Source organism: Octopus bimaculoides, chromosome 29 (assembly GCF_046866305.1).
Source record: "Octopus bimaculoides isolate indiv1 chromosome 29, ASM4686630v1, whole genome shotgun sequence".
NCBI lineage: Eukaryota > Metazoa > Mollusca > Cephalopoda > Octopoda > Octopodidae > Octopus > Octopus bimaculoides.
The window spans coordinates 14941854-14956853 of NC_142956.1; the positions used below are offsets into that span (position 1 = coordinate 14941854).

Consider the following 15000-nt stretch of genomic DNA (forward strand, 5'->3'; position numbering starts at 1 on the left):
GGTGCATCTTTATGTGAAAAATGTTTTGTACGTATCCTGTATTTAAGTAGTACTTCTGTATTTAAGTTGTGCCGTTAAGGGACTTCTGTATTTAAGTAGTACCAGTTTCATTTCAACATTAAAATTTCATTTGTGTCAAAATATTTTCTTCGTTTTGAAACCGTGACCTGTTCACTGACAAAACAGCGCAAAACTAACGCAGCACAAAGTTTTGTCAGTGAACAGCAAACACACACACATTCATTGCCTTTCATTTGTGTGTATGTATGTCTATGTGTGTGCGCGAGTGTGTCTCCTCGAGAACTACGTTAAGGGTACACATGTCTGTGGAGTGCTCAGCCACTTGCACGTTAATTTCACAAGCAGGCTGTTCCATTGATCGGATCAACTGGAACCCTCGTCGTCATAACCGACGGAGTGCCACGTATACATGCTTGTGTGTGTGCGTGCGCGCGTGTGTGTATGTATATATATATATATATATATATATATATGTGTGTGGCGTTATCATTTTTCTGTAATAATGCCCTTTATATAAATATAAACGAATAAAATATATATATATATATATATATATATATAGGTAAGTGATAGGCTTGCCTCGATCCTTCAGGGGTAGTCTGAAGCATCCAAGCAACCAGGGGATGTTTAAATCCGGAGGCACTCCTGGGGATAACCTGTACGGGTACCGTCTTGGGAAGAGGGCATCCAGAGGCAGGTAATTTACTGCTTAAACCGTAGTTTATAATTACATATATATATATATATATATATATATATATATATATATATATATATATATATATATATATTAGTTTATGTATATATTAATATTATCTCAGTTATTAAAACTTTCGATAATTTAAATACGTTAATAGTTACCAGAGGCAGCAAAATTACACTAAAAACAAGATATCACAGCCGTTTTACAGGTAGATATACCAAGTTAAAGTGATACATTTTGAGAAGATATGGATAATAATAAATGGAGCAAAACGCATGTTAATAAAAGTTCCTTTAACTCCTACACATGTTTCGAAATAAATGATAGTTCTTTCGCAAAGAAGAAAGAGCTGTTGGGGTTCCTCATTTATTTCTCTTCAGGGAGTTCATAATAAAACATGTAATAGCAAGACAAAAACGAAATGATGGGGTAACTTACGAGCAGAGATGTTACATGGTCAGTGACCGTTAGAAGGTTTGTTTACATATATATATATATATATATATATATATATATATATATATATATATATATATATATATGTTGTGCCGAGATTACGACACCCTCTGACGAGAATAGACAGGACTACTGTATATAAATAGTAGAGGTCAGACGTAGTCGGCAGTTCATAGTCTGGCCTTCGAAGTCCAGGTACAGTTTACAGTTCGAGTTTATGTGTTGGCGATATTGACTGTTGGTTCGTCACGTGTTTGTTGCAGCCGCTGTTTCTAATTTTGAGTGTTATAACACTGTTATAGTTTATTGTTCATTAATCATCGACAATATCGTACTACGATATTGGAGGCCTAAGGATATAACAATATATGACGGATTTATTTCAGTTTCCCTCTACAAAATCTAGTCGACTCGTAACAATAGTAGTAGGCACTTGCTCAAAGAGTCGCACAGCAAGACTGATCCCGGAACCAGTTGGTTGGGAGGCAAAACTCTTCAAGGTGGTATCCCATCATGCCCGCACTCTGATAACTGAAACAAGTAAAATGTAGTTATGTATGTATATGTGTATTTGAGGGTATGCATGTGTGTGTGTGTGTGTGTGTGTGTCTATGCGGACGCATGGCCTAGTGGTTAGAGCAGCGTTTTTCAACCGAGGCTCACCGGAACCCTAGGGTTTCCGCAAAAGGTTCCTAGGGGTCCCGCGAGAAAGAGTGAGGTAAGCTAACGCTAATTTCACGATCGTAATATTACAAAACATACACTATATATGTGTGTGTGCACGCGCGCAGGTGTGTATAGTTGAAATTTATTGAGAAAGAAAAGACGAAGACAGGTGTATAAACAAGCAGGTGTAACAGTTTGGCGCTCGGGAAAGTGAGCAAGACTTTCACGTTTCGAGCTTATGCTCTTCAACAGACAGGAATAAGAGAAAATAAACAGAGAGAGACGGGCTTCTTTCAGTTTCTGTCTACTAATAAACTCACATGGCTTTGGTCAATCCGAGAATATAGTAGAAGACACTCATTCAATGTGCCACGCTGTGGGACTGAACCCGGAACCATATAGTTAGGAAGAAAACTTCTTACCACACAACTATGCCTACGCTTATGCATGTATAGGATCTATTTTAAAACGGGGGCCACATTTTTCATTAATGTTTTACGTAGTGTTTTTGGTACCGAAAGACTTTCAAACTTCGTATACTTATCTATTTTGTGTTATAGAACAGAAAAATATTTTTGTATTCGAATTTATTTCATGTAAAAAATTGTCTTATTTCGATAATTTCAACCAATCACTGACAAGTATTCAGTTGTTTACATTTACTCCTTTGGCTGATTAAGCGATGTAAAACGTATTTAATCTCCATACCTTCGTTTTATTTGCTTTTTTCATTTTAAATTTGCTTTAACCCTAACCCTAACCCAGGGTTAATTGTTTCAGAATCGTTTGTTTATGTAGTCGGCACTTAATGTATATCGGCTGAATGGACGTCAGTGATTGGTTGAAATTACAGAAATACGACAACTTGAACATGGAATAACTTATGGATTTCTTTTTTTTTTAAGAAGACTAAGAGAAAAAGATGTTTTATATGACACATTCTACCAGTGTTCCAAGTTTCAAAGTGTTTCGTTAATGAAAAATGTGGCCCCCGTTTTAAAAAAGATCCCATGTATATGTTTGTATACCTGGGTGTAATTCGCATTTTCATATATTTCAATTTTTTTCTTCCGACACAATAAACGAACCACGTGTTAGATATTTTCTTGTTTCTTGTTTGTTTGTTTTGTCTTTTTTGCCCTTGAATCAAGGTTAATGAAACAAAAATCACGGAAGTGGGAATAAAAGTAATGCCTAGAGTAACGGTGAGAGGTGATTGTTTGATAAACAATGGAGAATTGTAAACTTAACCGTGTGGCAATAAAATACTTTGTTTGAAGGTGATTAAACTGAAATGTTCCCTCATATCTTGCATTTTCAGCTCATTTTCTTACAATAGCCTGAGAAGATTTTGAAAACGTATCTTTTCTTTCATCTCTAACTTGTTTTAGTCATTAGACAGCGACCATGCTGGGGCATGAACGTGATGGGTTTTTGTCGTATAAATCAACTCAAGTACTTTTATACAGTTCTATATTTAAGAGATGAGGAATTATGAGCATAATTTACATTATTTACATTATGTACATTTGACGGATATTTGTCCTCATCTTGCTTGTTGTTAACACAACGTTTCGGCTGATATACCCTAAAGGTTTTTTTTTTTTATACTTTAGGAATGAGAACCCAGGTTCGAAATTTCCCCAAGACACCAGAAGAAGGCTGAAAGGTATATCAGTCGAAACGTTAACAACAAACAAGATGAGGGGCCTTGTACCTAGAGTAGAAAAGGAATATATCAAAAATAGAAAAGTACTGGAGTCCAATGACTAAAACAAGTTAGAAATGAAAGAAAAGATACGTTTTCAAAATCTTCTCAGGCTATTGTAAGAAAATGAGCTGAAAATGCAAGATATGAGGGAACATTTCAGTTTAATCACCCTCAAACAAAGTATTTTATTGCCACACGGTTAAGTTTACAATCCTCCATTGTTTATTAAACAATCACCTCTCACCGTTACTCCAGGCATCCCTCCTACTCCCACTTCCGTGATTTTTGTTTCATTAACCTTGACTCAGAGACAGAAAAATGGGGAAAATATTTAATACGTGTTTTGTTTATTGTCACCATCGGCAAAAAAATTGAAACATGAAAATATGAAATACTTCGAGGCATACATACATATTATACATACATAGGCGTAAGCATGGCTGTATGGTAAGAAGTTTGCTTCCCAACTACATGGTTCTGGGTTCAGTCCCACATATATATATATGGGGGTATACATCAGGTCATCATATATATATATATATATATATATATATATATATATATATATATATATATATATATATATATATATATATGTGTGTGTGTGTGTGTGTGTGTGTGTGTGTGTGTAAACACAGAGAAAGGACCCTTCATTAATTGTCGGCTATCTACTCGTTTTGAGCATTCAACGACAATATGAGTCTTCAAAGACAATTGCTCTCACGTCCTGTTTACGTATTTAACTCGTTTGTTTACGTATTTCATGTTATTCGTACCGCTGGTGACGTCCTGTACCCATATATGCAGTGCACACACTTTATATATATATATATATATATATATATATATATATATATATATATATATATATATATATATATATATATATATATATATATATATATATATTATATATATATATATATATATATATATATATATATATATATATATATATATATATATATATATATTTAGTAAATGGAGTAAAATGCATATGTTAACTGCATACTTTTATTTCCAACATATGTTTCGAAGATTACAAATGGTTCCTTCCATAGGAATAGGTGATGTTGATAAAAATGTAATCTTCTCTTCAGGGAAATGCATGGGAACCAGCTTAAACGTAAGACATTTTAACCGAATATGAGAACTGCATATTTAATCGAAAATAAATACATATAATATATATATATATATATATATATATATATATATATATATATATATATATATTGATGTACCGAGTACTATACTATGTAGTATATGTCATTTTACCTCTCACAGTTTTTTCTTTTTTTCTAGAGGGTTCAGTACCAAAAATACTTGCTGTGCTGGATTTGTGAGAACCCCTGAGGGCTGTAGAGGTGAGTTGCAGTACATATTAAGTATACATACAAACATATACACATACATACATACATACATACATACTTATATATGAATGTATATATAAATAAATATACATATATATATATATATGTATGTGTGTATGAAAAATGCATTAAATACAAAATGTACACGTAGGACAAACACAGAAGGATCATCATTCTTCATCAGTTATCGACCAAAAGTACTAATTCTCGGTTTCGTGCCTTTAGCGATAAGACTTCTCTCTAAAAGCACGAATCTGAGTGTTAATATTTTTGGTCTTACAACCATACCAAAGTTGTATGGTAGGAAGTTTGTTTCCCGACCACAGGGTTCCGAGTTCAGTCCCACTGCATGGCACCTTGGGTAAATGTCTTCTACTATAGCTTCGGGCCGACCAATGCTTTGAGACTGAACCCGTACCATTTGGTTGGGAAGCAAGCTTCTTACCACGCAACCTGCGCCTTATTGAATGTATGTCTCTGAGTTATGTGTGTTTGTGTATGCAGGTAATATGTGTGTGTGTCTTTTGTGCAAGTGCGCGAGTGTTATGCTCTGTGTGTGTGTGTGTGTGTGTGTGTGTGTGTGTGTGTGTGTGTGCGTTTGTGTGTGTGTGTAATTTCTGTGTGTATAAGTTATCTGTGTAAGTTATGTTTACTGTTGTTGATGTTCTTGTATTTGGCCTTTATTGCAATGAAGCGTTGCATGCGAGTTTTACCTTGTGTGACGTATTAATGTGTTGTATATATACTGCGTTCGTATGTATATGTTGTGGAGGCGCAATGGCCCAGTGGTTAGGGCAGCGGACTCGCGGTCATAGGATCGCGGTTTCGATTCCCAGACCGGGCGTTGTGAGTGTTTATTGAGCGAAAACGCCTAAAGCTCCACGAGGCTCCGGCAGGGGATGGTGGCGAACCCTGCTGTACTCTTTCACCACAACTTTCTCTCACTCTTACTTCCTGTTTCTGTTGTGCCTGTAATTCAAAGGGACCAGCCTTGTCACACTCTGTGTCACGCTGAATATCCCCGAGAACTACGTTAAGTGTACACGTGTCTGTGGAGTGCTCAGCCACTTGCACGTTAATTTCACGAGTAGGCTGTTCCGTTGATCGGATCAACTGGAACCCTCGTCGTCGCAAGCGACGGAGTGCCAACAACAACAAATGTATATGTTAAATGGTTGCCTTATTTTTCCTGTAACTGTTATTGTTGATGTTGTTATCGCCATAACTGCTTTTGTTGATGCTGTTAATGTTGTTGCTGGTGCATCTGGTTTTCATCTCCACTCTTTCACATTGTTGCATCATTGCACTATTTCAGACATCGATGAATGCGCAGAAAACAACGGCGGGTGCGGATCGCTATGCAACAATACTGCAGGAGGATACTTCTGTTACTGTCAAGAAGGTTACGAACTACGAAACAAGACACACTGCCGAGGTAAGTCTTATATTTCTACACACAGGGGCTGTTTACAGACCTCCTAAATTTTTATGTTTGAGATTTTCAGACCTAAACATAAATTCCTTCACTATCTTGCGTGATAATTATTTTTAAATAATACGGTAGCAAGGATTCTAATAGAGCAGCAAAGGAGAGCGACGGCTTTTGTGGGTGTGGTCTATTATTATTATTATTGTTATTATTATTGTTATTATTATTATTATTATTATTATTATTATTATTATTATTATTATTGTTGTTGTTGTTGTTGTTGTTATTGTTGTTGTTATCATTATTATTATTATTATTATTATTATTATTTTTATTATTATTATTATTATTATTATTCCTCTTGTAGATACGGATGAATGCTACTACGAGAATGGAAACTGTAACCAGAAATGTAACAACAGCATGGGCGGTTACAACTGTTACTGTAACCATGGTTACCAATTGATAAACGAAACCTACTGCGACGGTAAGGCGTACAAAGTTGTTTTGTTGTTGTTGTTGTTGTTATTGCTATTACTGTTGTTGTTTCTGTCATTATTCCAAAGCTATTACCTGTGAAGGCGCATGGCTCAGTGGTTAGAGCATCGAGCTTACGGTCGCGAGGTTGTGAGCTCGAATCCCGGAGACCGGGCTGCATGTTGTGTCCTTGAGCAAGACACTTTATTTCACGTTTCTCCAGTTCACTCAGCTGTAGAAATGAGTTGCGACGTCACAGGTACCAAGCTTTGCCTTTCCCTTGGATAACACGGGTAGCGTGGAGAGGGGAGGCTATTACCTGTTAATTTAATTAGCAGGTATTTCATCTTGAAGTGAAGGTGCATGGCTCAGTGGTTAGAGCATCTTCATGTAATACAACACAGACATTTAAATTCATAGGGTTTTTCTAAGAATTGGATTTCTCTGAGACATGGTTCTCCTGGGATATTATCTGGATATTTCTGACATCCCTTTTATTATTATCATTATTATTATTATTATTATTATTATTATTATTATTATTATTATTATTATTATTATTTCCAGACGTGAACGAGTGCTTGGACGATAACGGCGGCTGCAGTCACTACTGTAACAATGAACTTGGGACCTTCTCCTGCAGTTGCATCAGCGGATACACACTGCAGAACGAAACAGAATGCGTCGGTAAGATATTAACACTGTGCAATTAGCATCCCCCTCCCTCTCTCCTCCTCCTCTCTCTCCTCCTCCTCTCTCTCCTCCTCCTCCTCTCTCTCTCACCTTCTCTCTCTCTATCCCTCTCTCTCCCTTCTCGACACCCTCTTTGCTCTTCTCCTCCGCTCCCCGCACTCTTTATCCTCCGTGTCTTAACTCCTCCCCGTCTCCCTCTATTTTCAACCTACCCTGTCCTCTTCCCATCCCCGCCCTCCCCTCCTTCCCTATCAACCCATTCCCTATCAACCCCTTCCCTTCCATTCCCCCTGCACCTTCCTTCCCCTCCTCTCTCCCCACCTACTCGCCTCCTTCCTCCTCCCCTTATCGCTTCCTCCCCTCTCCTACCCATGAGTTTCGTTTCTTTCCATACTCCCACCCCTTCCCCACTCGCCCTGTCCATTCCCAAGGTCCTTCTTCCCTCTTCCACTCTCCTCTTTCCCTATCTGCCCCGCCCCTTTCTATCCCTCCCTGCACCATCCTTCCTCTCCTTCAATTCCCCTCCCACTCTCCTCTTTCCCTCTCCCCTTATCTCTTCCTCTCCTCTCCTCTTCTACACCCCCCATCACCCAACCCGTTCTTTTTCTCCCACGCCCACCCACCCCTTTCTCCTACTTCCTTTTCCTTCCCACTCTCCTCCTTCCCTCTCCTCTTACCTCTTCCTCACACGCCCATCCTTTTCTTTATCACCCCTTCCTTCTTTTCCTTTACCTCCCTCAAGTGGAACGAGCACATTTTTCAAGGTCAACATGTAAAGCTTATTGTTGTTACTGTTACTGACAGGTTGTCGTATTTGGGTAATTTTAACCAATAAAAAAAATAATAAATGAGAAGTGGAAATTTTACCGGTGAGTGTGTTAAATTATAAGGCACCAAAAGAGAATGACTCTCCCCAGACACCGGAATAAAGTATGCAGTTATAACATGCGTTTACTCCATTCCTTAAATTTATATATATATATATATATATATATATATATATATATATATATATATATATATATATATATATAGAGAGAGAGAGAGAGAGAGAGAGAGAGAGAGAGAGAGTTATTAATATTTCTAAGTCTCTCTAAAGGAGACTACGACAGCGGTACTGGAAATTAATAGTTAATAATTAATAGTTCGAAGGTTATAAAGGACACAGGTTTCGTGTGTCACATAGCTAGCTAGAGGCGATGGCTTCTTGGAGCTAATTCACGGCAGCTTTCGTCCTAATTTTGGGACTGCCATGTTGGCTTGGCGATAACTATTAATATATATATATATATATATATATATACGACGGGCTTCTTTCAGTTTCCGTCTAATAAATCCACTCACAAGGCTTTGGTGTAAAAGTTTTAAATTTAAAATGTGAAGCTGCTTTCGCTATCTACTTTCGAAAGATGTAGCTTTGTTTCCTTCTTAGAAACCATTTCAACGTGAAGTGGAATATTTTGCTCAAGAATACAATGAACCGCCCAGTCCCGGAATAGAAACGAAGATCTTTTGATCGTGACTGCAACACGCTAACCACTTGGCCATGTGCTTTCACATACACACACCACACAAAATAATTACACGGATACATGCAAACATATGCACATATACACACAAATATATACATATCTACATACATGTGTAATTGATACATACACAGAGAGTTTTGACTGCTGTTTGTTTCGGGTCGAGTAACCATGTAGAGGTTCTGCAGTAGTAGTAGTAGTAGTAGTAGTAGTTTCCAATGAAAAAATGTTTATTTTTCTTTCTATCTTTCAGATGTCAACGAATGCGATCTAAAGAATGGGGGCTGTGAAGAGATTTGTTTAAACACCCCGGGGAGCTTCTACTGTGCCTGCCATAAGGGGTTCAAGCTCACCGAGAAGACATCATGCACCGGTGAGGACATGGAGCAGTTCTTGTTTGATTTCTTTTTAAAATTCAAGCATATAATGTATGCTTTTGTGTGTATATATAGTTTTTTATATATATATATGCACATGCACACATGTTCACATATATATATGCAGGCATATACATATCTACATACATACACACATGCATATATATACTTTATATATATAAATTTATATATATATATATATATATATATATATATATATATATATATATATATATATATATATATATATATATATATATATATATATATATATATGTCTTGATCTTATGATATTTACTTTCTATTATATTATACTTAATTATTGTACTTTTAATTATAAATTTTTTCTATATGTGACAGTGGATTTTCATCGATGAGTTCATAAACCTTGGTTCTTTTCCCTAATACTATATATTTATATAATATATTTATATATATATATATATATATATATATATATATATATATATATATATATATATATATATATATATATATATATATATATATATATATACACACAAGAATATAGATAGAAACAATATACACTTATGTACACACCTACACGTGCATTCATGCATATACATATATGTATGTATGTGTGTCTGTGTGTGTGTGTCTGTGTGTGTGTGTGTGTGTGTGTGTGTGTGTGTGTGTGTGTGTGTGTGTGTGTGTGTGCCCACATTTATTTACGTATATAGCTTGCCGCTCAATGATGAACCACTTATAGCCATTCATTTGACGTTGCGTTAGGTATTAACTACGGGTTGGTATCGGAGAACGAAACACGTAAAGAAAGTGATTATGTATCGGCCAACCGCGGTGTAGCCAGTAAATTTCATTGGTCGGCCAGAAACCGGCTCTTTCTCTATTGGTAAGAAATCTTGAAATAAAACTGAACAATAACATACAATAAACCTAGTATAATGATTTTATTATAGAGAAGTGAAACTGTGTACAGTTGTGGAAATCAGTTGCCCAGTGGATGTTTCCATAAAACTGAAGATCAGTGAAAAAGATCATACCTCTGCTGAACTATTGAGAAATCTGCAGGTACTCTATCCGGATTACAACTTCAGGTTTATAACTGTAATCATTGGGGCCCTGGGATATGTAACACACTGCCTAAATACCAATCTTGAGAAATTAGGCTTCTCAAAACCAGAAAGAAGAAAGTTATTCGAGGACTACAGATCCTGGAAACATATGTTTGGAATGCAAACTGATTTCCACGCTAATTCGATGACTACAGATCCAAGCCATCATTGGAACTGTAAAAATCTGTAAAACTTTCCAGAAGTTTATCACTTAAGTATATATAAACATGTCTAGATATGTAACTATATGCATGAGAATATATACATAAAGCAAAACGTACAAATCTGCACATATACATACATACACACACACACATTTACTCTGTTTTTTTTTTTAGTCTTTGTCTTGTTCTTATTTTATTTTTCACAGACGTCAATGAATGCGACCACATGAACGGAGAATGCAACCATCGCTGTAACAACACAATTGGTGGACATATGTGTTACTGTTACCATGGTTACAGTCTACAAAACAACACCCAGTGTATCGGTAAGTGATCAGTCGGTTCAGTGGACTTTTGTGTGACAGTGTTTCGCTTTGCGAGCGAGCGCGTCTGTATGTGTACCTGTGCGTCTTTGTGTGTGTGTGTGTGTGTGTGTGTGTGTGTGTGTGTGTGTGTGTGTGTGTGTGTGTGTGTGTGTGTGTGTCATTGTGTGAAAGTGTGTATCTGACTGTGCTAGTAATGCTGTTTAGCCCCAGGTCAGTCCTGGTCCAGCATGTAAATGTATAAATATATAAAGTATGATAATTTAAAAAGTTTAAAAAGTTTAAAATATCTTACGATCGGTTCATGAATGTATTACCTTCGAAATTTTATTATATATATATATGTGTGTGTGTGTGTGTGTGTGTGTGTGTGTGTGTGTGTGTGTGTGTGTGTGTGTGTGTGTATTTGTGCTTGCCTCACCATCGCTTGACAACTGATGTTGGTGTGTTTACGTCCCCGTCACTTAACGGTTCGGCAAAAAGAGACCCATAGAATAAGTACTAGGCTTACAAAGAATAAGCTCTGGGGTCGATTTGTTCGACTAAAGGCGGTGCTCCAGCATAACCGCAGTCAAATGACTGAAACAAGTAAAAGAGTAAAAGAATAAAAGAATGCCCCTATTACCCATTTTTCCGTCTTCGATCTCATTCTTTACATAAGGCGAACCCGGATATAAAACGTTTCGTCCGTCTTTACGTTCTGAGATCAAATACCACCGAGGTCGACTTTACCTTTCATCCTTCCTGGGTTGATAAAATAAATACAGTTCAACTACCGGGGGTCGATATAATCAACTAACCCCCTCCTCCGAAATTATTGCACAAAAAATTTAAAACCAATATCAGAGATTATAGTTATCGGTGCTGTTATTTAGCGCCAAGTCCTGATCCAGGTAGATGTATGATCAAATTTGTTCTCCGTGTGACCATCCCATCTTGTATTCCAACATAGTATATCTAGGACTACATTGTCTAATGTACAGAATAGATGTAATAGACCCTAAAGCGTGACTGATACATTATATTCAGACTGAGATATTATATTCTCCCCACTCACTGGCACGAGGAAAGCAAAAAATGTATTCGACCATAAAGCCATTTCAAATAAAAGCTAAAAATAGCCGAAGCTAACGAGTCAGAACTGGAGACAGTACCATAAGCACGTGGCACATTTGTGTGTGTGTGTGTGTGTGTGATTAATTAATTAAAAAGAAAATGGAGTATAAAAGACTACAAGAAAAAACAACAACGCGAGCACGTAGGACAGGTAAAGTATTAATGATTCGCTCAGAGAAGGAAAGAAAGAAAGAGTGGTTGTTTTACGTTTCGTGCTAAGCTCTTCTTCGGGAACAGGAGACATAGGAAAGTCCAAAAGACTACACACACACACACACACACACACACACACACACACACACGCACACACACACACACACACACACATACATATATATATATATATATATATATATATATATATATATATATATATATATATATATATATATATATATATATATATATATATATATTTATTTAATTATATGTATTCTATCTTAATGAATAATAATTCTTCGGATAGAATAAATGGGTTAATAGAAACCAATGTAGCAAAGAACACAAAATAACTTTGGTGTTGTTCCTGTTTTTAAGGCAGGAAGTCCTTGAAATTTTGGGTATATATATATATATATATATATATATATATATATATATATATATATATATATGGGTGAGAGAGTTGGTATGTGAAAGTACGTGGCTGGATGTATAAAAAAACAAAATAGAATGAAAAAAACTACAGAAGACTTGTATTACATGGTTAAAGAATATATTTAAATCGTCATCTTACGAAAATTTTATAAACTTTTGTGTGTAGTGACATTGTTTTTCGATTAATAACCGGTTTTGTATTTTCTTTTCAAATTAATTTCTTTACTGATACATTATCGGTAAATTAATATCTTTACTGACACAATGTCGGTAAAGAGGTTTGAAAAATTTGAAAAGAAAATACAAAACTGGTTATTTCTCCAAAAACAATGTCACTGCACACAAAATTTTATTTATAACATTTTCGTAAGATGACGACTTAAATATATTCTTTAACCATGTAATACAAGTCTTCTGTAGTTTTTTCATTCTATTTTGTTATATATATATATATATATATATATATATATATATATATATATATATATATATATATATATATATATATATATATATATATATATATATAAATACACACATATGTATATATATATATATATATATATATATATTTCTCTCCACATAAAATTTATATTTTCGCTAATGAAGCCAGTTTGATAGAACGCTCTTTATTTGAAAATTTGACCAATGGACTCTTGTTTATGCCTTTATTTAATTGATCAACACAATATTAATTTTAGGGGTGTTAGTCTCTCCTCTATTATAGTCATGTATGTATATTAAATATATTTTCATTTATTTATTTATTCATTCATTACCGTATTAATTTAGTAGTCTTTTCTATCTTCATTGAATCCTATTTGAAATTAAGCGTGAGATAATCAATATCTATAAAACACAAGAATTTTGTGTGTGTGTGTGTGTGTGTGTACGTGATGTGGGTTATGCACGTCCACAAATTAGCACGCATGTCGCTCCAATGTTAGGACATTGTTCATGACTCTATCTGTGTTTTTGTCAACTTTTTCTCACAGAGGCACCCGCGTATAGCTGTAAAAATCGATAAACTTTTACCAATTTTGAAGTTTGTTGACATGGCGAAGTCAAATCTGTGCGTACGCGCGTGAAGGAGAGAGAGAGAGAGCAAGAGAGAGAAAGAAAGAAAGAGAGGGAGAAAGAAAGAAAGAGAGAAATAGTGTGTTTGTGACAAGGGGAGAAACAGAGTGTTTGCCAAGCGACTAAAAAAAATAATGAAACAGTGGAAGAGGGAGTCAAAGCGTATTAGGAAAGAAAATGTAGCTGAGGAAGACAGAGTAAAATGCATTTGTTTTCTTAAACATGAGATATAGTTTCAAATAGAAGATGTTTTTGAAAGACACTATATTCTATAATAAGATTATATATACTTTCTCACACAACAATTCAAATATATTTATTTTAAATCGTTCATCTTTCTCCCCCCTCTCACTCTCACACATACGCACATATACTACTTTGTCAGTCACCACCCAACCCGTTTTTCGGACCACAAAAAGGGTTTGGTAATTTTTCAGATTAACACCCGCACGATTTCCACTAGGGTGTTACGGTTAGGATTAGGATTAGGGTTACGGTTACGGTTTTAGGGTCAGAGTTAGGGTTAGGGTTTAGGGTTAGGGTTACAGTTAACATAGAAGGGACAGGCTCCTTATTTTTTGGTTAAGGTTGTTGGTAAGCTTTCCTAAGTTACTCCAATCCAGATCCCCAATGCAAACCTTCAGATCAACCTTCTCCTATGCAGATCTCTAATGCAACATTTCAAAAAAGAGTCAATAAGTGAAAATAACCAATAAACTGATTCCTTATGGGATTTCCCAATCAAATTGCCAGCAAACCATCCTTGTAAGGTTTATACCATATTCATTCTATAAAACATTAATCAGTTAGCGGATATGCTTCTTACACTCAACGCACAAAAATATGAAAATGTAATGGTATGTCTTTTTCTACCTCCGATGAGATTCAACTTTATAATGTTTTTTTAATTATACTAATTAATTTCTAAAGTTTTAAATCGAAACAGCTGTCAGTGATGTTGTCTATTTTTGTAATTAATAAATAATTATTAATTTAATTACCTCTATTTTCTTATTTTCTTAGATAGATAGATAGATAGATAGATAGATAGATAGATAGATAGATAGATAGATAGATAGGTAACTGCATATATATATATATATATATATATATATATATATATATATATATATATATATATATGTATGTGTGTGTGTGTGTGTGTGTGTGTGTGTGTGTGTGTATGTA

General features: G+C 35.3%; 2 protein-coding genes and 1 long non-coding RNA gene across 4 annotated transcripts in view; 1 reads left to right on the forward strand and 2 right to left on the reverse strand.

Moving 5' to 3' along the window:
* Window positions 1–15000, reverse strand: part of LOC149130362 (uncharacterized) — a 253238-nt gene that overhangs the window by 36826 nt on the left and 201412 nt on the right. The gene's annotated exons all lie outside the window — the stretch shown is intronic.
* LOC106867483 (opioid growth factor receptor-like protein 1) overlaps window positions 1–15000 on the reverse strand; it is a 95634-nt gene that overhangs the window by 15164 nt on the left and 65470 nt on the right. The window lies entirely within an intron of this gene.
* Window positions 9265–15000, forward strand: part of LOC106867479 (uncharacterized) — a 25264-nt gene continuing 19528 nt past the window's right edge. Inside the window, exons 1-2 of one of the 2 annotated variants that reach the window (XM_014912363.3) lie at window positions 9265–9434; window positions 10906–11025. In XM_014912363.3, the coding sequence (XP_014767849.2) occupies window positions 10926–11025 (100 nt within the window). In that variant the 5' untranslated portion in view covers window positions 9265–9434; window positions 10906–10925. Of the gene's footprint in view, window positions 9435–10905; window positions 11026–12211; window positions 12290–15000 lie in introns of those variants that run through there. The other variant, XM_089345631.1, reaches the window with a different exon arrangement.